At 35.3% G+C, this 24023-nt stretch overlaps 1 protein-coding gene across 1 annotated transcript in view; it reads left to right on the top strand.

The window, feature by feature from the left end:
- The window catches only part of LARP1B (La ribonucleoprotein 1B), a gene marked incomplete at both ends in the record, with an annotated part of 144015 nt that overhangs the window by 65158 nt on the left and 54834 nt on the right, over window positions 1–24023 (top strand). The window contains 1 exon segment of the mRNA XM_079707322.1: window positions 15841–15964. Within this exon segment, the coding sequence (XP_079563448.1) occupies window positions 15841–15964 (124 nt within the window).

Raw genomic sequence — 24023 nt, 5'->3', positions numbered from 1 at the left:
TCTCAAGTAGGTCTGTGTCTTTATTCCCGCTTTACCCCTAGGTTCTTCATGACATTTTTTTTTCTTAAATTCCATATATATGTGTTACCATATGGTATTTGTCTTTCTCTTTCTGACTTACTTCACTCTGTATGACAGACTCTAGTTCTATCCACCTCATTACAAATAGCTCAATTTCATTTCTTTTTATGGCTGAGTAATATTCCATTGTATATATGTGCCACATCTTCTTTATTCATTCATCCAATGATGGACAGTTAGGTTGTTTCCATCTCCGGGCTATTGTAAATACAGCTGCAATGAACATTTTGGTACATGACTCTTTTTGAATTATGGTTTTCTCAGGGTATATGCCCAGTAGTGGGATTGCTGGGTCATATGGTAGTTCTATTTGTCGTTTTTTCAGGAACCTCCATATTATTCTCCATAGTGGCTGTACCAATTCACATTCCCACCAGCAGTGCAAGAGTGTTCCCTTTTCTCCACACCCTCTCCAGCATTTATTGTTTCTAGATTTTTTGATGATGACCATTCTTACTGGTGTGAGATGATATCTCATTGTACTTTTGATTTGCATTTCTCTAATGATTAATGATGTTGAGCATTCTTTCATGTGTTTGTTGGCAGTCTGTATATCTTCTTTGGAGAAATGTCTATTTAGGTCTTCTGCCCATTTTTGGATTGGGTTGTTTGTTTTTTTGCTATTGAGCTGCATGAGCTGCTTATAAATTTTGGAGATTAATCCTTTATCAGTTGCTTCATTTGCAAATATTTTCTCCCATTCTGAGGGTTGTCTTTTGGTCTTGTTTATGGTTTCCTTTGCTGTGCAAAAGCTTTGAAGTTTCATTAGGTCCCATTTGTTTATTTTTGTTTTTATTTCCATTTCTCTAGGAGGTGGATCAAAAAGGATCTTGCTGTGATTTATGTCATAGAGTGTTCTATGTTTTCCTCTAAGAGTTTGATAGTTTCTGGCCTTATATTTAGGTCTTTAATCCATTTTGAGCTTATTTTTGTGTATGGTGTTAGGGAGTGATCTAATCTCATACTTTTACATGTCCCTGTCCAGTTTTCCCAGCACCACTTACTGAAGAGGCTGTCCTTTCTCCACTGTACATTCCTGCCTCCTTTATCAAAGATAAGGTGACCATATGTGTGTGGGTTTATCTTTGGGCTTTCTGTCCTGTTCCATTGATCTATCTTTCTGTTTTTGTGCCAGTACCATACTGTCTTGATTACTGTAGCTTTGTAGTATAGTCTGAAGTCAGGGAGCCTGATTCCTCCAGCTCCGTTTTTCCTTCTCAAGATTGCTTTGGCTATTTGCGGTCTTTTGTGTTTCCATACACATTGTGAAATTTTTTGTTCTAGTTCTGTGAAAAATGCCAGTGGTAGTTTGATAGTGATTGCATTGAATCTGTAGATTGCTTTGGGTAGTAGAGTCATTTTCACAAGGTTGATTCTTCCAATTCAAGAACATGGTATATCTCTCCATCTATTTGTATCATCTTTAAATTCTTTCATCAGTGTCTTATAATTTTCTGCATACAGGTCTTTTGTCTCCTTAGGTAGGTTTATTCCTAGATATTTTATTCTTTTTGTTGCAATGGTAAATGGGAGTGTTTTCTTGATTTCACTTTCAGATTTTTCATCATTAGTCATGAAAGAGATTTCTGTGCATTCATTTTGTATCCTGCTACTTTACCAAATTCATTGATTAGCTCTAGTAGTTTTCTGGTAGCATGTTTAGGATTCTCTATGTATAGTATTGTGTCATCTGCACGATAAAGTGACAGCTTTATTTCTTCTTTTCCAATTTGGATTCCTTTTATTTCCTTTTCTTCTCTGATTGCTGTGGCTAAAACTTCCAAAACTATGTTAAATAAGAGTGGTGAGCGTGGGCAACCTTGTCTTGTTCCTGATCTTAGTGGAAATGGTTTCAGTTTTTCACCATTGAGGACGATGTTGGCTGTGGGTTTGTCATATATGACCTTTATTATGTTGAGGTATGTTCCCTCTATGCCTACTTTCTGGAGGGTTTTTATCATAAATGGGTGTTGAATTTTGTCGAAAGCTTTCTCTGCATCTATTGAGATGATCATGTGGTTTTTCTCCTTCAATTTGTTAATATGGTGTATCACGTTGATTGATTTGCGTATATTGAAGAATCTTTGCATGCCTGGAATAAACCCCACTTGATCATGTTGTATGATCCTTTTTAATGTGCTGTTGGATTCTGTTTGCTAGTATTTTGTTGAGGATTTTTGCATCTATGTTCATCATTGATATTGGCCTGTAGTTTTCTTTCTTTGTGACATCCTTGTCTGGTTTTGGTATCAAGGTGATGGTGAGGAGCATGGGCTCTAGGTGTGTGGGCTTCAGTAGTTGCAGCACATGGCTCAGTAGTTGCAGCACGTGGGCTCTAGGGCACACAGGCTTCAGTAGTTGTGGCATGTGGTCTCAGTAGTTGTGGCTCGCAGGCTATTTTCCCTCTGTTTTATACATTAAATTATGTCTACAAATCTGTCTTTATTTTCACTAGCTTTTGTCTGCCATCTCCATTCTATTCTTAAGCTCACCCAAGTACAAAGTTTTCAGTTCTATAACTTATTTTTTTTGTAGTCTACTTTTTTGGCTGAGATTTCCTATCTGTTCACTCATTCAGACCATCTTTTCCTTTAGTTCATCAAACTTAACTCTGTAATATTTGCTTTAAAGTCCCTATTGCAAAATCCAACATTTGAGACATCAGGAAGACAGTTTCTATTGACTGTTGTGGTTGTTGTTGTTGTTGTTTTCTTGACTATGTGTTACATCTTCCTGTTTCTTTTCACATTTTAGATATTAAATGTGAAATGTTTTTTTACTAGACATTTTAGGTATTACACTGTAGAGCTTATAGATTATGCCATCTTCCTCTGAGGAATGTTGAGTTTTTTTTTTTTATTGGCCTGACAACTTGGAAAGTTTTGGGGCTTGGTTTTATTCTTTATTAGGTCAGATCTGTGGAAAACCTCTCTAACTTGGTAGAGCTTAGCCTCTAAACCCTATGTCTCCTCAACATCTTATCAGGTTTTGTGTTAGGCTCTGCTAGGGAATCTAGAGTAGGTCTTACTGTAGGATGTGGGCCTTAATTTGTAGCCTGGCCTAATTTTTAAAGTTTATCTCACCTGGATGCCCTGGGTGTTGATGAGTGGTTAACAAGGGGTCTCCATTCTCAACGGGGTCTATATGTCATCATCTCCCAATGCTATTGGACCTTTAATATAACTGTTCAGCTCAGTTCCTTTGCAGTTGATTTTGGATATGTCTCAGGGAGTCTTATTCTCTATGTATGTAGCTCAGCCTTCAGCCAAGGACTCACAGGGGTCTGACCCCCTACTCACAAGGGTTATTGCCCCCTCCAACACTAATTAGCTCCCTCTTCCTCAGTGTTCTGCTCTATAGATTCCACTGCTTCAGCTTCCCTGAATGCTAAGCACTACCTTCCCAGCTCAGCAGGACAGCCATTCTTTGCTTGGGCTGAAGCTTGCTGTGCTGTGGTTGGGAAATTGTACTGAGAAAAGAGAGCTGGGGTGATTGTGGAGTCCACCTTGTGAATTTCTCTTCTTTCAGAGATCAGGATCTTGCATTGCTAGTTATCCAATGCCAAAATAGTTACTTTATATCAGTTTATGGTTATTTTTGTTGGGAGAAGTAGGCTTGTATCAGTTACTCTATCATATGCAGAGGCAGAAGATCATAACTGTTACATCATAAAATTAAAGTCTGACAGTATTAAGTCTTTGTAAAGAATGGCACAATAGGAACTCACATACCACAGTTGGTGCTAGATTAAATTGTTAGAACCATCTTTTTTTAAAAATTGAAGTATTGTTGATTTACAATATTATATTAATTTCAGGTGTACATCCTGGTGCTTCAGAATTTTTATAGATTATCCTCAATTTAGATTTATTATAAATTATTGGCTATATTCCCTGTGCTATACAATATATACTTGAAGCTTATTTATTTTATACATAGTAGTTTGTACCTCTTAATCCCCTACTCCTGTCTTGCCCCTTCTCACTCCCTCCCCCGACTGGTCACCATTAGTTGTTCTCTATATCTGTGAGTCTGTTTCTGTTTTGTTATATTCATTCATTTATTTTATTTTTTAGATTCCACTTGTAAGTAATAATATACAGTATTTGTCTTCTTTGACTTATTTCCCTAGGCATAATACACACTAGGCCCGTCTATGTTGTTGCGTGTTACAACCATCTTTGTAAACAGTTTAATATTACTTACTAAAGTTGTCTATTTATGCATCCTAGGAAACATCTATTCCATTTCTAAATGTATGTGTATACACACAGATATCTAATAAGCATCAATTTCATATCATGTCCAAAATAGTATAATGGATAAATAAATTGTGTCTTTGTGTATAATGGTTTGGTATTTAACAGTGAAATAAATTAATCATAGATACAGAAATGGGGATGATTTTTTTCTTTCAATATGTTTTATTCTGATGAAGTTACAAAAGTAGATACAAAATATTTTTTTAAAAAAGTAGTTAACTGACTTAGAAAAATAGATAAAGTCCCTGAAGTTTTAAAAATACAAAATAAATTTTCATGTAAAGAACATTTAAAAATATTTTAGATGATAAGACTAACTTAAACTATTTTCAATATAGACCAAACATAGAATGTTGTTCTATAATAAATCTATAGCACACTGGTAATCCATTTGGATTTACAGAATACTTGTTTGGAATAGAATCTGATAATGAGAGAAAACCCAAGTGAATTTCAATGCAGTTGCTTTAGTAAAATTACTGCTATCACAGGTAATATCAGTATCATCCCCCAAAGCCCTTTACAGTCTGAAGTATCAAAATCTAATGCAAAAACAAAGGAAGACTGAGGAACTATTATTTTCCCTCTTTGCCGGAAGTGTACAATAGTAAAAAACCAAATCCAGTTACTGAACTGATATTAGGAGGAAATAATGTCCGTGTTGAAGCTGCTTAGTTTGGTGTACCAGCTGGTATTTTCAGGCCAGAATTCTACAGACAGGAGAGACAGCCACCTACAACCAGGCAAGGGTAACACCAGCACCATGACTGGAGCTGCTTAGAAACAAAGAAATGGGGATGATTTTTAAAGTAATGCCAGTGTAGATCAAATAAGAGAATGGTAAAATGATGATAATTGAAACTAGGTAATGGATATATAGGGCTTCAGTATACTGTTCTATTTTTGCATATGTTAGAAAAATTCCCAAATAAAAATTAAACTAAAAAAGATTTGGTGAATGTTATTCATGGAATATATGTAGTATATTATATTATATTATCATATTAAAATATGATTTTATTTACATAAAGTTCAAAAACAGGGGAAGTGAAATATATTGCTTAGGGGAACTTTCAAAGGTGGTTAACAAAAGAACAGTTAGGAAATGACCTTCACTAAAATCCATACAGCAGTACCTCTGGAGAAAAGGAAGAGAATGTGATTGGGCAGAAGCAAACAAGGAACTTTAAGGTATTGGCAGTGTTCTGTTAACCTAGATGGTGGTAACAGGTGGTATTCACAGCTATTAATTTTTAAACTGTATACATATAGTTCACACTAAGGCAGAATTATTTTAAAAGACCTGGATGAAAGAATTTTGAGAGTTTTGGGTTGGCGTAGTCAAGGGAGGCATTATAGAGAAGGGTTAGGCTTAATCTTGGCCCTAGTAATGAATATTCTATATTATAATTAACAAAACACTTAATCTAGGACCCACTGTTTTGTTCAGTACTCCTGACCAAAAAAAAAAAAAAAAAAAACCACAAAAAAATATCTTCCTTTGGAACGCATTCTTCTTGACTTCAGTTTCTGTCTTGTTTTTCATTCAGTCATCCATTCTTTGTTCATTCATTACAGATATCGGAGTACCTGTGAGGTGTCAAGCTTAGTGATAGGCACTTGTGTACAGTGTTGAGGAAAATAAATAGCAAGTCCCTGATGTCGTGGAGTTTACAGGCCCAAGGTCCTTTATGTTTCCCCTGTTTGTTGAGCTCAGACTAGGAACCTCTTGTATGTTTGATTTAAGGTGTAGACTTGTCAGCCCTAAACAACTGGCTCATTTCTTGCCTTTTCCTGGGACTCTGCTTGATTTATTTTTCAGGTTTCTGTGGCAGAGAAAATTTTTTTCCCACTGCTAAAACAGTGGTTGTAAAATTTGCCCCCTTATAACTTTTATCAGAATTTCCATCCCTTGATGCACGCAAGAGCTTTTCCTTAGTTTTTAGGCACTATCTGGAAATGTACAAAATCAAAACAGAATAGGTAGTCCAGCTAGTGAAGGTAACCAGTTGGCTTGACTTGAAGGGGGAAAATGGAGAAAAGAGAGGTGAGGACAGAAAGTAGCCTCTGGTGCTGTAAGTAGGTGGACTGTCTCTTAAATAAATGTTAAAGCCTTGTGATTGTTGTGAAGAACAGTGATGATGAAAATGTTGTGTCTCAAAGAAAGTGGATTGAAGAGTGACTAGGAATTCAATACTAAAACAATGTATGTCAATAAATGAAAAATCAGTTTCTAAAGTATCTCCTTAAAAAATAGTGTTTAAGTTAGCTATTACAATGTAAATTATGTAGTTTATGTAGTTTATAAAATCTGGCCTATTCCTTCTTTGATGGAATTGCAGTGATGTGTAACACAGATGTACTTTTTAATATCCTGATAAAGATAATTTATGAAAAATACAGTTTGCAATTTTTAAATTATTGTTTCTTGAGTAAAGAAAAGTTGTTCAACACTGATAGGTCTAAGACCTAACTTATGTGTCTTCTCTAATGCACTGGAGTTAAATATTATTTGGGAATTGGTTCTAGAGTCCTTTTAAGTTTAAAACTGAGTATGGCCAAAATACTCTTAAAAGTCCTTTAAGCGACTTGTAAAATACGTATGTGGTTTTAAACATAGCCCCACATCATAATATGCATATGTAAATTTATCATATATATAGTAATGTAGCAGGATCATATTTATAAAATATTCGAGTGTTTCACTGTTTGAAGCACTTGAGCAAATTTATGAAGATTCTAACTTGGTGGCTCTTCCTGTTCATGGTCATCTTTTTCTTCAGAGGCTGATCTTTAAAATAATTCAAATTTAGTCAAGTGTTTCTCAGCTTTTTTTAAACATGAAAGCCTTTAATTATAAAATTAGGTCCTTGAGGATATGGTGAAACTATACTTGTTTAGATACTTCACCTTTTAATCTCTTTTTTTTTTTTTTTTTTTGGCCGCACTGCATGGCTTGCAGGATTTCCCCTACCAGGGATCAAACCCAGGCCCCCGGCAGTGGAAGTGCAGAGTCCTAACCACTGGACTGCCAGGGAATTCCCTAGATACTTTACCTTTTAATGGTCAGGACATTATTAAAATGTATGCATCCTTTTGTTGGGTTTTTCTTTATGTGAATTAACATTTTAGGGCTTAATTACTTCACTGCATATGTTCATTGAATAGAATGGCAGTTGCATTAAAAAATAATAACTTAAAAAGTTACTGTAATTGCTGAACAAGTATAATCAAATTTCTTTAAGTTAAAAATGTTAGTACTATTGTGATGTACTGAAATTGAAGATTGGGTAGGTGGGATGGGAGCAGATTGTGAAGTGTCTTTAAATCTATGTAGGAATTTAGAATAAGGAGTGATTGCAGTTCTTACAAAGAAAAGTGGTATGATCAAAATATGGTTTAGTAAGGTTTAATATAACAGGCATTAGCTTAGGTCAGAGCAGTAAATAAGTTAAAACTTATTTATAATAATCCAGGGGTGAAATGAAATGCTGAACCAAAGGGATATGTATAATATGTATGTGAATTTTTTGAACCACCTGTGAGTTAATTATAGACACTATGCCACTTTATCCCTAAATATAAAGCCTGTATCTCTTAAAAACAAATACATTCTCCTACATAACAATAGTTGTCAAACATAGAAAGTTTAGTCTTGATAGAATGCTATATCTAATATATAGCCTATATTTAGATTTCTCTAATTGTCTTAATACTGTCCTTTATAACTTTTTATTTATTTTTTGATACCAACTCCAAGAATCACATATCGCATTTAGAATTACATAATTTTAATTTTCTATAATTTAGAATAATTCCTCAGCCTTTTTTTTTTTTGCTTTTCATGACATTGGCTTTTTTTCTTTTCTTTTTTTTTTTTTTTTTGTCTTTTCCATTATGGTTTATTACAGGATACTGAATATAGTTCCCTGTGCTATACAATAAGATCTTGTTGTTTATCCTTTTTATATGTAATTGTTTGCATCTGCTAGTCCCAAATGCCCAATCCAGTCCTCCCCTGTCCCCACTTCCCCTTGGCAACCACAAGTCTGTTCTCTATGTCTGTGAGTCTGTTTCTGTTTTGTAGATAAGTTCATTTGTGTCATATTTTAGATTCCATATGTAAGTGATACCATGTGGTATTTGTCTTTCTGACTTAACTTCACTTAGTATGATAATCTCTAGGTCCATCCAAGTTGCTGCAAATGGCATTATTTCATTCTTTGTTATGGATGAGTAATATTTTATTTTGTATATATATATATATACACATACATACACACCACATCTTCTTATCCATTCATCTGTTGATGGACATGTAGGTTGTTTCTATGTCTTGGCTATTGTAAATAGTGCTACTATGAATATAGGGGTGCAGGCATTGACATTTTTGAAGAATCCAGGCCAATAGTTTTGGAAAATATCCCTCAGTTTAGGTTTGCCTGGTATTTCCATATGACTAGCTTTAGGTTAAATATTTTTGGCAGGAATATTACATAGGTTATGTGCCCTCTTTAGTATATCACCTCAGGAGACATAATGATGTCATTTGGTTTTCATGTTGTCACTTTCCTTCATAGGTCTTCTGCAAACAGATGAAGAAGGTATCTGCTTCCCTTTGTAATTAATAAGTGATCTCTGGAGTAATATTTTAAAGCTGTGTTCCCCAGCAGTCTTCACTTAGTGTTTTAGCTTCCATTGATGACTTTTGCCTGAATCAGTTTTACTATGGTGATAATAAGATGGTAATTTTTTATTTGCTACTCCCTCTATGTCAGTTAGCATTCTTCTGTAAAAGAGAACTTTCCATTCATTTTCTATTTTGTATTTTAACTTTCTCTTCTCTCTCTGTTTCTGTCTCTCTCTCTTTTTAATGTCAGTATGGACTCTTGAATGGAGACCATTCCATTCCAGTTATTCATTTTGATGTTCAAATGTTTCAAATTTGGTCAGGTTAGAACTTTCTCAAGATGGCTCTTGTATACCAATATTATGTCCCCATTGCTTAGCACTTTTCATACCTTATGACATGACAAAATGACATGCTTGCCTTTACTGGGGGGTGTCTTTTTTTTATTATGGTAAAATATGTATACAGAAAATTTACAGTTTTAACCATTTTTGAGTGTACAATTTCCGCCTGCTTTTTAAATGTGGTCTTCCCTGGAAAATAAAGTGGAAAATAAAGAAAATAGTGTCAGAGACATAGGAGATACAGTCCCAAGCTCAAACATACATTTGATTGGATTCTCAGAGGAGAAGAGTGAGAGGATAAGGCAGAAATATTATTTGAAGAAATTATGGCTCACATTTTACCAAACCGATGAAAGATACAGCAAGGGATAAATTCAAGAGGTCCTATGAACTCCAAAGAATATAAATATAAAGAAAACCACATCAAGGTTATAATTTTAAACTGCTGAAAATAAATAACAAAAGCCAGAGAAAAAGGACAGATTTCTTTAAAAGCATCAATAGTAAGACTTAGAGCTAACTTTTCAGCAGAAATAATGGAAGTTGGGAGACAATGGGATGGTATAATCACAGTACTGGGAGGGAACTAGTGTTCACAAATAAAGGTAAACAAATAGTTGAAGGGTACACTTAATATAGGTGAATTTTATGGTATGTAAATTATATCTCAGTGAAGCTGTTTAAAAATGAAGGTGAAATAACCAACAGACATATGAAAACTGAGAAAATTTATTTTCAGCAGATATGCTTTAAAGAAAGTACAAAGGAAATATTTTAGGCAAAGGAAAATGATTCCAGGAAGAAGGTGAAGGTACAAAAAGGAATAAAGAGCAATGGAAATGGTAAATGCATGTGTAGATTTAAATAAATATTGACACTAACCACAACAAAGTTGGTATAACTCTATGGGTAAAGTGGATTTTTAAGGCAAAAAGAATTATTCAAGATTAAATGGGACATTTCATAATCATAAAAAGTTTAGTTGCACCAGAAAATATATTAGTTCTAACTTGTATGCATTTAATAGCAGCCTCAAAATATGTAAGACAAAAATTGATAGGTGTGCATAGACAAATTTATAATCATAGTGGGAGGTTTTAATACACCTTATCAAGAAAGATGCAAGCAGATGAAAAAATCAGTAAGGATGTGGGAAATGTGAACAACACAGTTAAAAAACTTGGCTTAATTGACAGAAATGAAATACTGCACCTGACATCTGCAGAATTCACATTCTTTTCAAGTGCACATTAACCCTTATACCATACACAGAAAAATCAATTCTAGATATATTGTAGTTTTAAATGTGAATGTCAAAATAATAAAACTCATAAAAGATTAAGATACTATTTCCATGATCTTTTAGTACAGAAAGATTTACTAAACAGGAAATAACACAATGAAGCAAATGATTGATAAAATCTACTACATTAAAAAGAACTTTTCAACAGAAGACACCATAAGAGAGTAAGGTAAGGTACAGAGTGGAAAAAAGACATTTACAACATTTTGTAAAGAACTCATACAAATCAATGAGAAAGACAACTGTATAGGAAAATGAGCAATAGAATTGGATAGTAATCAAAAATAATTATCCAAATAAAATATACTAAAGGTTTTCATCATTATTAATAATCAGAGAAATACAAATTAAAACCACAACGAGATAACACATATACCAGAGTGGCTACATATTTAAATTTTTCAAATTTTTGAGATAATTATAGATTTATAGGAAGCTGGAAAAATAGTGCAGAGAGGTCCAGTGTACACTTCACCCAGATAACCTTGAAAGGTTATCTTAGATAATTAAATCTAATTAAATCTGATAGCTTAGATAATTAAACCACAATATTAAAACCAGGAAATTGATGTTTATTATCACAAATGTGTGTGTATAGTTCTGTATCATTTTATCACATGTAGATTCACATAACTACCATCAAAGTCAAGGCACTGAATTATTTTATCACCACAAAGATCTCGCTTGTGCTATTAAACTTACACCCATCTGCCTCCCCTCTGCTGTTCCTAATCCCTGGTAGCCATTAATCTGTTCTCCATCTCTATAATGTTGTCATTTTGAGAATGTTATATAAATGGAATCATACAGCACGTTACTGTTTGAGATTGATATTTTTTTTTAATCTTAATGCCCTTGGGGTCCATCCAAATTGTTGTTTATATCCATAGTTTGGTCCTTTTCAAAAAGACTAAATTTTTAAAAATTGACAATACCAAGTGTTGATGAGGATGTAGAGCAATAGGAACTTTGATATACTGCTAATGGGAATGTAAATAGGTACAACTACTATGAAAACATATTTGCATTTTCTACTAAAGTTGAAGTGCACCACCTGATTCAGCAATTCCACTCCTAGTAAATACTCAATAAAAATGTATGTCATCATAAATCACAGGAATTTTTTTTGGATTCATCTCCTAAAGTAAGGGAAATAAAAACAAGAAAAATAAATGGGACCTAATTAAACTTAAAAGATTTTGCATGGCAAAGGAAACCATCGACAAAAGGAGATGACAACCTACTGAATGGAAGAAATTATTTGCAAATGGTATGACCAATACGGGGTTAATATCCAACATATATAAACAGCTCATACAATGGAACATCAACGAAAAAAAAAAAAGAAAAGAAACCTGATTAAAAAATGGGCCAAAGAACTGAATAAACACTTTTCCTAAGAGGACATGCAGGTGGTTAACAGGCACATGAAAAGATGCTCAGCATCACTAATCATCAGGGAAATGTAAATGAAAACCACAATGAAATATCACCTCACACCTGTCAGGATGGCTCTCATCTAAAAGAACACAATAACAAATGTTGGCAAGGGTTTGGAGAAAAGGGAACCCTCCTACACTGTTGGAGGGAATGTAAATTGGTGGAGCCACTGTGGTAAATAGTATGGAGGTTTCTCAAAAAACTAAAAGTAGAACTACCATGTGACCTGGAATTTCCAGCCCTGGATATATACCTGAAAAAAACAAAAAACACTAATTTAAAAAGACACTTGCACCCAATGTTCATAGCAGCATTATGTACAATTGCCAAAATATGACTGCAACCTAAGTGTGCATCAAAAGATGAATGGATAAAGAAGATGTGGTATACACACACACAACATGCATACACACACACACACAATGGAATACTAAGCCATAAAAAGAACAAAATTTTGCCATTTGCAGCAAAGTGGATGGACTTGGAGGGCATTATGCTAAGTGAATAAGTCAGAGAAAGACAAATACTGTATGATCTCATTTATATGTGGAATCTAAAAAATACAGCAAAGTAGTGAATATAACAAAAAAGAAACAGACTCACAGATATAGAGAACAAACTAGTGGTTACCAGTAGGGAGAGGGAAGGAGGGAGGGGCAATACAGGGGTGGGGTAGTAAGAAGTACAAACTATTAGGTATAGGATAAGCTACAAGGATATATTGTACATATCCAGGGAATATAGCCAATATTTTATAGTAACTATAAATGGAGTATAAAATTTAAAAATTGTGCATTACTGTATTGTATACCTGTGACATATAATATTGTATATCAACTATACTTCAATTTACAAAAAGGTAAAAAAACATATGTTCACCAAATAAGTGTTCTGTAAAAACATATTTATAGCAACATTATTTATGACAGCTATAGTCTGGAAAGGACCTGATGCTCATCCACAGTAGAATGAATTTTTGTATTTATCTTTTAAAAAAAATTAATTAATTTTTATTTTTATCTGCGTTGGATCTTTGTTGCTGCACGTGGGCTTTCTCTAGTTGCGGTGAACGGGGCCTGCTCTTCGTTGTGGTGTGTAGGCTTCTCATTGCGGTGGCTTCTCTTGTTGCAGAACACGGGCTCTAAGCATGCAGGCTTCAGTAGCTGTGGCACGTGGGCTCAGTAGTTGTGGCTCGTGGGCTCTAGAGCGCAGGCTCAGTAGTTGTGGTGCACAGGCTTAGTTGCTCCGTGGCATGTGGGATCTTCCCGGACTAGGGCTCAAACCTGTGTCCCCTGCATTGGCAGACAGATCATTAACCACTGTGCCACGGGGGAAGTCCCTAGAATGGATTTTTTTAAAATTGTGGTTTGATCATACAATAGAGTACCGTAGAGCAGGGATGGACAAACTTTTTCTGTAAAGAGCTATGTAATAAATATTTTAGGCTTTGTATGTCATACATTGACTACGGCAACTACTCAACCCTGCAGTTGTAGCATTGGAGCAGCCGTGTGCAATATGTAAACAAATGGATGTGGTTGTGTTCCAATGAAACTATTTACAAAGACAAACTTTGGCCTTTAGGGGCTGTAGTTTGTTGACCTCTGCTGTAGAGCCACAACCTATAGATGAATCTCATAAAGATAATTTTGTGTTAAAGAAAACATACATTATGATTACTTTTTTATAAAATTCAAAAACAGGCAAAATGAATCTATAGAATTAAAGTATGAGTATTGGCTGTCTTTAGGAAGAAAGACAGGGCAGTGATAGGAAGGAGCATGAAGGGTACTTCTAGTGTGCTAGTTATATCATCTTTACCCGAATGGTGGTTCCACAGGTCTGTTCACTTTTGACTTATTGAGATATATACCTATGATTTATGCCCTTCTCTAGTGTGTGTGTATACATATATATGTAAACTGGGGTGTGTTATACCATAATTAGTTTTTTTTTCATAATTAGTTTTAAAAGTTAAAAACAAAACAGAAACGTATTATTTGTGTTCCCATCAGAATAGAACTGTGTTTATTCATTTATGGCATATGATAAACATACAATAAATGTTCATTGAAGTGGGAATTGGTAATAGCAAGCTCTGTAGCAAGATAAGGGACAACGAAGAGTAATGACTCAATTAGCTTGAAGAGGTTATTGAAGACTTTTGGGAAAGCAGTTTTGGTATAGGGGAAGTAATCATTTAAGACATTTTCATGAAAAGAAGATAGATCCTAGTTTAAAAGGCTAACTGTATCTAATAAATGGTGTGAGCTGTCAAGTAACATTCATGTTTGAAGACAGAAGGAAAAGATTGTTTGGATAGCTGTTAAGAGCAAGATGCCACAACTATTTTGTAATGATGATGTTTAATTTGGCTTATCAGACAGATACTTTTGTCATGTCTTTTACCTCCTTACACTCTTTTTAGATGTTACTCTGTAAAGGATCATGGACCAATTAGCACTGAGGAGTAGTGTAGATGTGATACAGCGTTTACTGGGAAAACTTACCAGAAGTAATAGAATGCAAGTAGTCCCTCAAACTCTTTTTTTTTTCTTTCCCCACAGCTTCAGCCAGGCTTCGATAGTCTGTGCATTATGGCCCGATGACCTTCCAGTAGAGAATGGCCTCCACCTCTGTAATGTTTTACATATATGTAGGTCGGGGCAGGGAACATCTATGTGATTATGTAACAAAAATTAGAAAGGAACCCTAGGGGCAGGGATGGGCCCATTTATCCTTTGAGCTAACAGCTTAGACCTACGAAGTATCCTTGCTACTAAGCTTATAAAAGGGGTTTGGAAATGAACCTTCAGAGCCATCTAGGATTATGTTTCATCACATGTTTCCCACTATTAGAAAAAGAGCAGAAACTTCTTGGACTAGTGTTAAAGGTCTATTAACTTTCTCCAGCTTCCTTACCAGACCATTGGTTCTAAACAAATCTTGTCATTTACTGAATTGTCTTCTAATAAATGATTGCTTATTCGAAGCTTCTCATCTTTTTTTGTTTGTTTGTTTTTGTTTTTTGTTTTTTGCAGTACTCGGGCCTCTCACTGTCGCGGCCTCTCCCGTTGCGGAGCACAGGCTCTGGATGTGCAGGCTCAGCGGCCATGGCTCACGGGCCCAGCCGCTCCGCGGCATGTGGGATCTTCCCGGACCGGGGCACGAACCCGCGTCCCCTGCATCAGCAGGAGGACTCTCAACCACTGCGCCACCAGGGAAGCCCCCAAGCTTCTCATCTTTGCTCATAATACCTAATTTAGGATGCTTTTCCCTTTCTCTAAATTCTCATTCTAAGGAGCTGCTTTGTCCCATCTCTTCTGTGATGCCTCCCTTATGATCTCAATTCTTATACCAAATACTATCCACTTTTCATACACTGTCTAATATTATTTTTATGTGTGCATTTCTTTCCATCTAACTTGTAAATTCCTTAAGGGTAAGGAACATGAATTGGATTACTCTGTAACCTCTATAATACTCTAGTGGTCTTATGTGTAAATGCTCAACAAATAGTTAATGATAAGAATGTGTGTTCTTATAATGTATTTTAATTATAAAATAGTCACAATATTTTAGGATTCTTGATGCCTCTTTTAGACTCTGAATATTAATTATTATTAAGTATAATGCTAGATTCTTTATTAGAATATCTTTTCTATTCGGTTGCAATCAATTCCTGTTTTTAAAACTCATGTTTTGAGATTAGTATCAATTATTATCTGTTGGTTACTCTATTAGCCAGTTTAGTAATTAGATTCCTCCATTCTACTTCAGCAAGAAGTTGAGAACTTTAAGAAGCTAAACCTCATTAGTAAAGAGCAGTTTGAAAACCTAACACCTGAACTTCCTTTTGAGCCAAACCAAGAAGTTCCTGTAGCACCTTCACAGTCCAGGCAAGGTATGTAAATCTGCTTTTATGTAAGTGTCTGAATAATATTAAAGCAGTTCTAAATTGTTTTTAAAATTTGCCTCTTTTTTATTTGTGGAAAACATTTAGATATCTGGTAAAAGACTAGAAATTTAAAACTAAACTTTTATTTATCCTTTGGTGAACTTCAAAACATTTTAGAGACTTAAAAATACAGATTGTAAATTTGGTAAGACAGCCATGTAGTAAATTATCATAGTTGGAAGCCCACCTTACTCTTGGTGAATAGGCAGGTAATCGCAAAGGTGATCCAGGAATTATAACACCACTTCATGCTCAAACCCAAACGCTTACTTAAAAGTAGGCTGAATTGGTTGGTTTCTTTATGTGTCTCATTTGATTTTGAGATTGCTGGGAATGCTTCTCTTCGCAAAATAAGGAAAAATTTTCACTCACTTGCTGATTCCTTAAAATATAACACTAGCATCATTCTTTTGCTTTAAGGCCTTAGCTTTGTGTGAAAGTGTAAGTACATTTGGGAGATTCATAAAATTGAATCTGACATTTTCAGGCAAGTGTAACTGATTTTATTATAGTTTTTCCTGAAGGCAGGTTAAAGAAAATCTTTTAATTTGGAAAACTTCAGACATATACAGAAATAAAGCAAATTGTATAATGAAACCCCATGTACCCATTACCTACCCATTAGCTGCTTTATCATCTCATAGCCGATTTTATTTTATTTTGACTCCACTCATTCTCTTTACCTCCCACTTGGATTATTTTGAAACAAACTCCCAATCATATTATTCATATTTTTTCATTTCTAAATATTTCTGTATGTGTCTTTAATAAGATAAGGACTACCTACTTTAACACATAAATAAGCCAGTACCATTATCACATCTAAAATTAACAGTAATTCCTTAATATAAAATATCTAGTTGATGTTCAAATTTTCTCATTCATCACTTAAAAAAAAAATCAGGATCCATATAAACTCCAAACATTGCAGTAGGTTGATATGTCTCTTTTAGTATATAGGTTCATACTGTTGTGTTTTTTTTTCCCTTGAACTTTATTGTTGTAGAAACTAGATTGTTTGTCCTGTAGAATTTCTTACATTCTGGACTTTGCTGATTGCATCCCATGGTTTCATCCAACCATTTTCTGGTCCTGAATTTTCTTTAACTGTGATTTTGATACAGAGGCTTGAATAGATTGAGGCTCACATTTTTGCAAGAATATGTCATATGTTGTGTTGAATACTTATACCAGGAGGCACATAATGCTCGATTGTCTCTCTTTGGTGTCTCTCTTTGATAATCATCGCTTGAAGTTTTATTTCACAAGGGGCTTCAAAATAGTGATAATTCGGGCCTCCCTGGTGGCGCAGTGGTTGAGAGTCCGCCTGCCGATGCAGGGGATACGGGTTCGTGCCCCGGTCTGGGAGGATCCCATATGCCGCGGAGCGGCTGGGCCCGTGAGCCATGGCTGCTGAGCCTGCGCGTCCGGAGCCTGTGCTCCGCAACGGGAGAGGCCACAGCAGTGAGAGGCCCGCGTACCACAAAAAAAAAAAAAAAAATAGTGATAATTCTAGGGCTTCCCTGGTGGCGCAGTGGTTGAGAGTCCGCCTGCCGATGCAGGGGACACGGGTTCGTGCCCTGGTCCGGGAAGATCCCACATGCCGCAGAGCGGCTGGGACCGTGAGCCATGGCCACTGAGCCTGCACGTCCAGAGCCTGTGCTCTGCAACGGGAGAGGCCACAACAGTGAGAGGCCCGCGTACTGCAAAAAAAAAAAAAAAAAAAAATAGTGATAATTCTATTTTCATAATTCCTTCTTAATTTAGTAGATTACTTCCATAAAGAGCATTTCCCTTAATTGACTATTTGTTTTTCCTGAGATAGAGTTCTTATAGGAAAGGGAATAAATGCTTAATTCTTTCACTTTGTTTACTAGTTTTCAAAGTAATGAAATGGTTCTCTACATCTTTCTTTGCTGACCAATGAGGAGGTTTTTTGGGTTTTTTGTTTTATTTTAAAAGTATCTCTATGATCAAAACTATTAGAGCTCATCAAAAAATTTGGTAAAGTTGCAGGATATGAAATTAATATACAGAAATCGGTTGCATTTCCATACAATAGCAATGAACTATCAGAAAGAGAAATTAAGGAAACAATCCCAATTACAACCCCATCAAAAAGAATAAAATACCTAGGAATAAACCTACCTAAGGAGGTGAAAGACCTGTACTTGGAAAACTATAATTCACTGATGAAAGAAATTGAAGACAACACCAACAGATGGAGATATATACCATTTTCTTGGATTGGAAGAATTAATATTGTTAAAATGACCATACTACCCAAGGCAATCAACAGATTCAGTGCAATGCCTATCAGAATATTAATGGCATTTGTCACAGAACTAGAACAAATAATTTTAAAATTTGCATGGAAACACAAAAGACCCGGAATAACCAAAGTAATCTTGAGAAAGAAAAACAGCTGGAGGAGTCAGGATCCCAGACTTAAGATGATACTACAAAGCTACAGTAATCAAAGCAGTATGGTACTGGCACAAAAGCATACATACAGATCAATAGAACAGGATAGAAAGCCCAGAAATAAACCCACGCACCTCTGGTCAATTAGTCTACAACAAAGGAGGCAAGAATGTACAGTGGAGAAAAGACAGTCTCTTCAATAAGTGGTGCTTGGAAAGCTGGACAGCTACATGTACAATAATGAAATTAGAACATTCTCTACATGATATACAAAATAAACTCAAAATGGATTAAAGACCTAAATGTAAGACCAGAAGCCATAAAACTCCTAGAGGAAGACTTGGGCAGAACACTCTGTGACATAAATCACAGGAATTTTTTTTGCATCTTTCTCCTAAAGCAAAGGAAATAAAAGCAAAAATAAACAAATGGGACCTAATTAAACGTAAAAGATTTTGCATGACAAAGGAAACCATCGACAAAAGGAAATGACAACCTACTGAGTGGGAGAAATTGTTTGCAAATGATATGACCAATAAAGGGTTAATATCCAACATATATAAACAGCTCATACAATGGAACATCAAAAAAACAACCTGATTAAAAAAAGGACTGAAAAACTGAATAGACATTTTTCCTAAGAGGACATGCAGGTGGCCAACAGGCACATGAAAAGATGCTCAGCATTGCTAATCATCAAGGAAATGTAAATCAAAACCACAATGAAATATCACCTCACACCTCTCAGGATGGCTGTCATCCAAAAGAGCACAAATAACAAATGTTGGCAAGGGTGTGGAGAAAGGGGACGCTGCTACATTGTCAGTGGGAATGTAAATTGGTGGAGCCACTGTGGAAAACAGTATGGAGGTTTCTCAAAAAACTAAAAGTAGAACCACTATATGACCTGGCAATTCCAGTCCGGGTATATATCTAAAAAAGCAAAAACACTAATTTAAAATAAAGACACATGTACCCCAATGTTCATAGCAGCATTATTTACAATTGCCAAAGTATGGAAACAACCTAAGTATGTATCAACAGATGAATGGATAAAGAAGATGTGGTATATAGAGATATACAATGGAATACTACTCAGCCATAAAAAGGAAAAAAAATTTGCCATTTGCAGCAACATGGATGGACTTGAAGGACATTATACTAAGTGAAATAAATCAGACAGAGAAAGACAGATACCCTATGATCTCACTTATATGTGGAATCTAAAAAATACAAACTAGTGAATATAGCAGGAAAGAAACAGACTCACAGATATAGAGAACAAACTAGTGGCTAACAGTGGGGAGAGGGAAGGGGGGAGAAGGATTATGAGGTTAGGGGATTAAGAGGTACAAACTATTATGTGTAAAATAAGCTACAAGGGTATATTGTACAACATGGGGAATATAGCCAATATTTTATAATAACTATAAATGGAGTATAACATTTAAAAATTGTGAATCACTATATTGTACACCTACAACTTATATACTGTTGTACATCAACTATACTTCAACTGAAAAAAGAGAAAATTATCACTCTGATCTCATAAATACATGAGATGGGTTTTACTCTACTGTCTTATTGATACTTGGGCCAATTATCAGTTTATTGACTTTTAGCTCCAAATCCACCTTTCATTGCTTTGTTCTGTGATAATGGAGTTGGACTCTTTTTTTTAAATATTATTTTTTCATTTGTTTATATTTATTTATTATTTTTGGCTGCATTGGGTCTTAGTCGCAGCACACAGGATCTTTTGTGTGTGTGTGTGTGTGTGGTACGCGGGCCTCTCACTGTTGTGGCCTCTTCTGTTGCGGAACACAGGCTCCGGACGCGCAGGCTCAGCGGCCATGGCTCACGGGCCCCGCCGCTCCACGGCATGTGGGATCCTCCTGGACCGGGGCACGAACCCATGTCCCCTGCATTGGCAGGCGGACTCTCAACCACTGCACCACCAGGGAAGCCCCCACACAGGATCTTTTGTTGCGGCGCATAGGCTCTCTGTTGCGGTGCGCAGGCTTCTCTCTAGTTGTGGCATGTGGGTTTTCTCTCTGTAGTTGTGGTGCACAGGCTCCAGAGTGCATGGGCTCTGTAGTTGTGGTGCGCAGGCTTCTCTCTAGTTGTAGCATGTGGGTTTTCTCTCTCTAGTTGTGGCACACAGGCTCCAGAGTACATGGGCTCTGTAATTGTGGTGCACAGGCTCCAGAGCTCATGGGCTCTCTAGCTGAGGTGAGAAGGCTCAGTGGTTGTGGCGTGTGGGCTTAGTTGCTCTGTGGCATGTGGGATCTTCCCAGACCGGGGATTGAAGATGCAGTTCCAGTTCCCTGCATTGGAAAGCGGATCCTTTACTGCTGGACCACCAGAGAAGTCCCTGGAGTTGGACTCTTAACTGTCTTGTTTGCCAGGTGGTTAAGCTTTGTCAGTACTCTAGTTGCTACTGAGTTGGTCATTGTTTCTAGGCCTTTTCTATTGAAAGAGCTTGGAAATTTTTTTTAAGGAAAATTACATTACAAATTTATATTGATATTTTTTGTTCAAATTTAGGATTACAGATTTTAATTTTAATTTGTTAGATTTTATATCTGTACCACGTTTTACTTATATGAAAAAAATATCATTCCTAAGCACAGTAACAGAATTGTTTATCCTATGATATAGTAGCTTCAGAATAACAATAATATTAAATAATATTACTATAAATACTAAAAGAAGCTTACTTTTTAAAAAATTCTTTAAATTTTTAAGCTTTGAACTTTTAAAAACTTTATACTTTTAAACTTTTTTTAAAAAAACATCCTTAGGGTATTCCACTAAGGATGTTTAGTCTAATTACAAGATTTTTTGTGTTGTTTAATTTGAGTAAATTAAAATTGATAATTTATCCTCCTCACCACATCATAGAATTAAAGTCCCAAGAGATTTATTTTATTTAATTAATTAATTTAATTAAATTCCCGGGATCTACTTTTAACTTTTTAATAAATTATGCCATACAGTACAGTTTTAAAATTCAGTGACTCAAAGTGATTTAAAGTTATTATTGAAGTCAGAGTTAGTGTGTGTAGTTTTTTCATGATAAAAGAAGTGACCACATTTTAAATAAACAAAGATTTCATGTTAGCATCTTTGTTTAGTTTGGCACCTTGGACTATACCCTATGAGAACTATTAAAGAGATATGCAGAGTCTTGGAATAAACTACAGATTACACTCTGGTCCCCTGATAATCTCAATAATTTTTATTTTTAACTGGGCAGATATACTGCTCTGTGCAAAGGGAAAGAAGATAGCATCCCATTTTCAAAAGGAAAGAAGCATGGAGGATATGGTTCACAGCTACAAAAATACATACGATTCATTTGAAAATGGAGCCTTCTTAAAGACAGTGATCTAGTCAACCATCAGCACCTTCCATTGCCAATAAGTAAATATTCTCCTGTATGCACAGTTTGGATTGCATCATATCTACCACTCTTCATTTTACTCATTTTACTTAATATCATCCCATGGGCACGTTCCCAAGTTGTTAAGTCCCAAAGAGATAAATTTTACAATGCATAAAAGTAACAAAGAATTAGAGGGAAGAGGGACTTCCCTGCTGGTGCAGTGGTTAAGAATCTACCTGCCAATGCAGGGGACATGGGTTCAATCCCTGGTCTGGAAAGATCCCACATGCTGCGGAGCAACTAAGCCTGTGCACCAAAACTACTGAGCCTGTGCTGTAGAGCCCGTGAGCCACAACTACTAAAGCCTGTGCACTTAGAGCCCGTGCTCCTCAACAAGAGAAGCCACTGCAATGAGAAGCCTGCACACCGCAATGAAGAGTATCCCCCACTTGCCGCAACTAGAGAAAGCCCTCGTGCAACAACGAAGACCCAATGCAGCCAAAAATAAATAAATAAATAAATATTTTAAAAAATTAGAGGGAAGGGGTGAGGGGAGATACAAACTACTATGTATAAAATACATAAGCAACAAGGATATATTGCATAGTACATGGGAATATAGCCATTGTTTTGTAATAACTTTAATGGAGTATAATCTATAAAAATATTGAATTATGTTGTATGCCTGAAATGAATATAATATTGTAAATCAACTATACTTCTATTTTAAAAAGTCAATATGAAAAAAAGATTAACATCAGTAGAAAAAGTAGTTGACAAAACATAAACTGGAGCTTCACATAGAGGAAAACTGTATGGCTGGTAAATATGAAAAGATATTATACTCTACTTTGCTGTGATTTGCCAGTTAAAACCATGGTGACATAACATATTATAACCCAGCAGTTTCACTTCAACAGATACTGTTGCAAATGTTTACCAAAAAGAACATTTATAGCAACATTGTTCATAATATTAAAAAAAAAGAAAACTAAAAAAATACCCATTTATAGTAGAATATAATATGTGGCATATTCATAGAAAGGAAAAATATGCAGCAGTGGAAAATGAAAGAACTAAAGCTACATGTGACAAAATGGGTTAATCTTAAAAGTAGAGGATGTATCAATTTAATGCCATCATATAAAATTCATGGATACATGCATAGCCTGTAGAAACCATGAAGAACAAGGGGAAGTAAAAATAAAAATTAATATAGTTTTTAATTCCTGAGAAAAGGGAGGAATCCCATTTGGAAAGTCTGCAAATGGGTTTGCCTGAATCTGTAATTTATGTATTAGCCTAGTTGGTGGGTTTGTGAGTACCAACTCTATGTTTCTTTTAAATATTGCCTTCCTGGGTTATAAGTGATGAAGTTCTTTAAGTAAAGTCTCAGATATTTACCAAAAGATTTTTTTTAAATACAGTGTTTTTAGAAAGCTTAAATTTTTTCCATACTTAATTTCTTGTTCTCATTTTCATTTCTAAATCAACTGTATTTTTAAATCTATATATACATTTATTAATCTTCATGTGTTATGATCTCCAATTTTTAAAAATATGAACAGAAAGAATAAGCAAAAATTAAGAATAGAAATCAATGTATTGCTATGATAAGAAATGTTGAATAGATTAACTTTCAGTTATAAAGACAATTATGGATTAGATTTAAAGAATATTCAGCTCTGTGCTCTTGGTATGTTATAAGGATACAGAAAGATTGAAAGGCCAAAGGATGCAAAATGCTATAAAACAACGATGGTAATAAAAAGAACTGCTATTGCTATTACAAAATAGAATTTAAGGCAAAAAAGGTGTTTGTTTTCACTGTCTTTAATATCTATCTTCCTGTTTATCCCCTATACCCGATTCAAACAAGCTTTTGCCCCTCACACCCCACATCAGCTTTTGATAGTGCCTCTAGAGATCTCTGTGTTTAAGAGGGGTCATATCAATCATCATCTTCCCCAACAGCATTGGATCAATCATTCTCTGTCTTGAAACACATTCTTCCTATACACTATTTACTGAGTTCTCATTCTACTTCAGGGGGTCTTATTTGCTGGTTCTTCCCCATTCCCCCAAGCTTTGGATGCTTTAGCACCTAGTCTTCAAGTCTCTTCTCTTTCTGATCCTCAATAACTCCTCAGGTAATAGTATTTAGTTTCATGGTTTTAAATAGAATCCTTATAC

The sequence above is a fragment of the Hyperoodon ampullatus genome (assembly GCF_949752795.1).
Source record: "Hyperoodon ampullatus genome assembly, chromosome: 1".
NCBI classification, from domain to species: domain Eukaryota; kingdom Metazoa; phylum Chordata; class Mammalia; order Artiodactyla; family Ziphiidae; genus Hyperoodon; species Hyperoodon ampullatus.
Note: the sequence above shows the minus strand (reverse complement) of the source record. Positions and strands in the feature narration are given on the sequence as shown.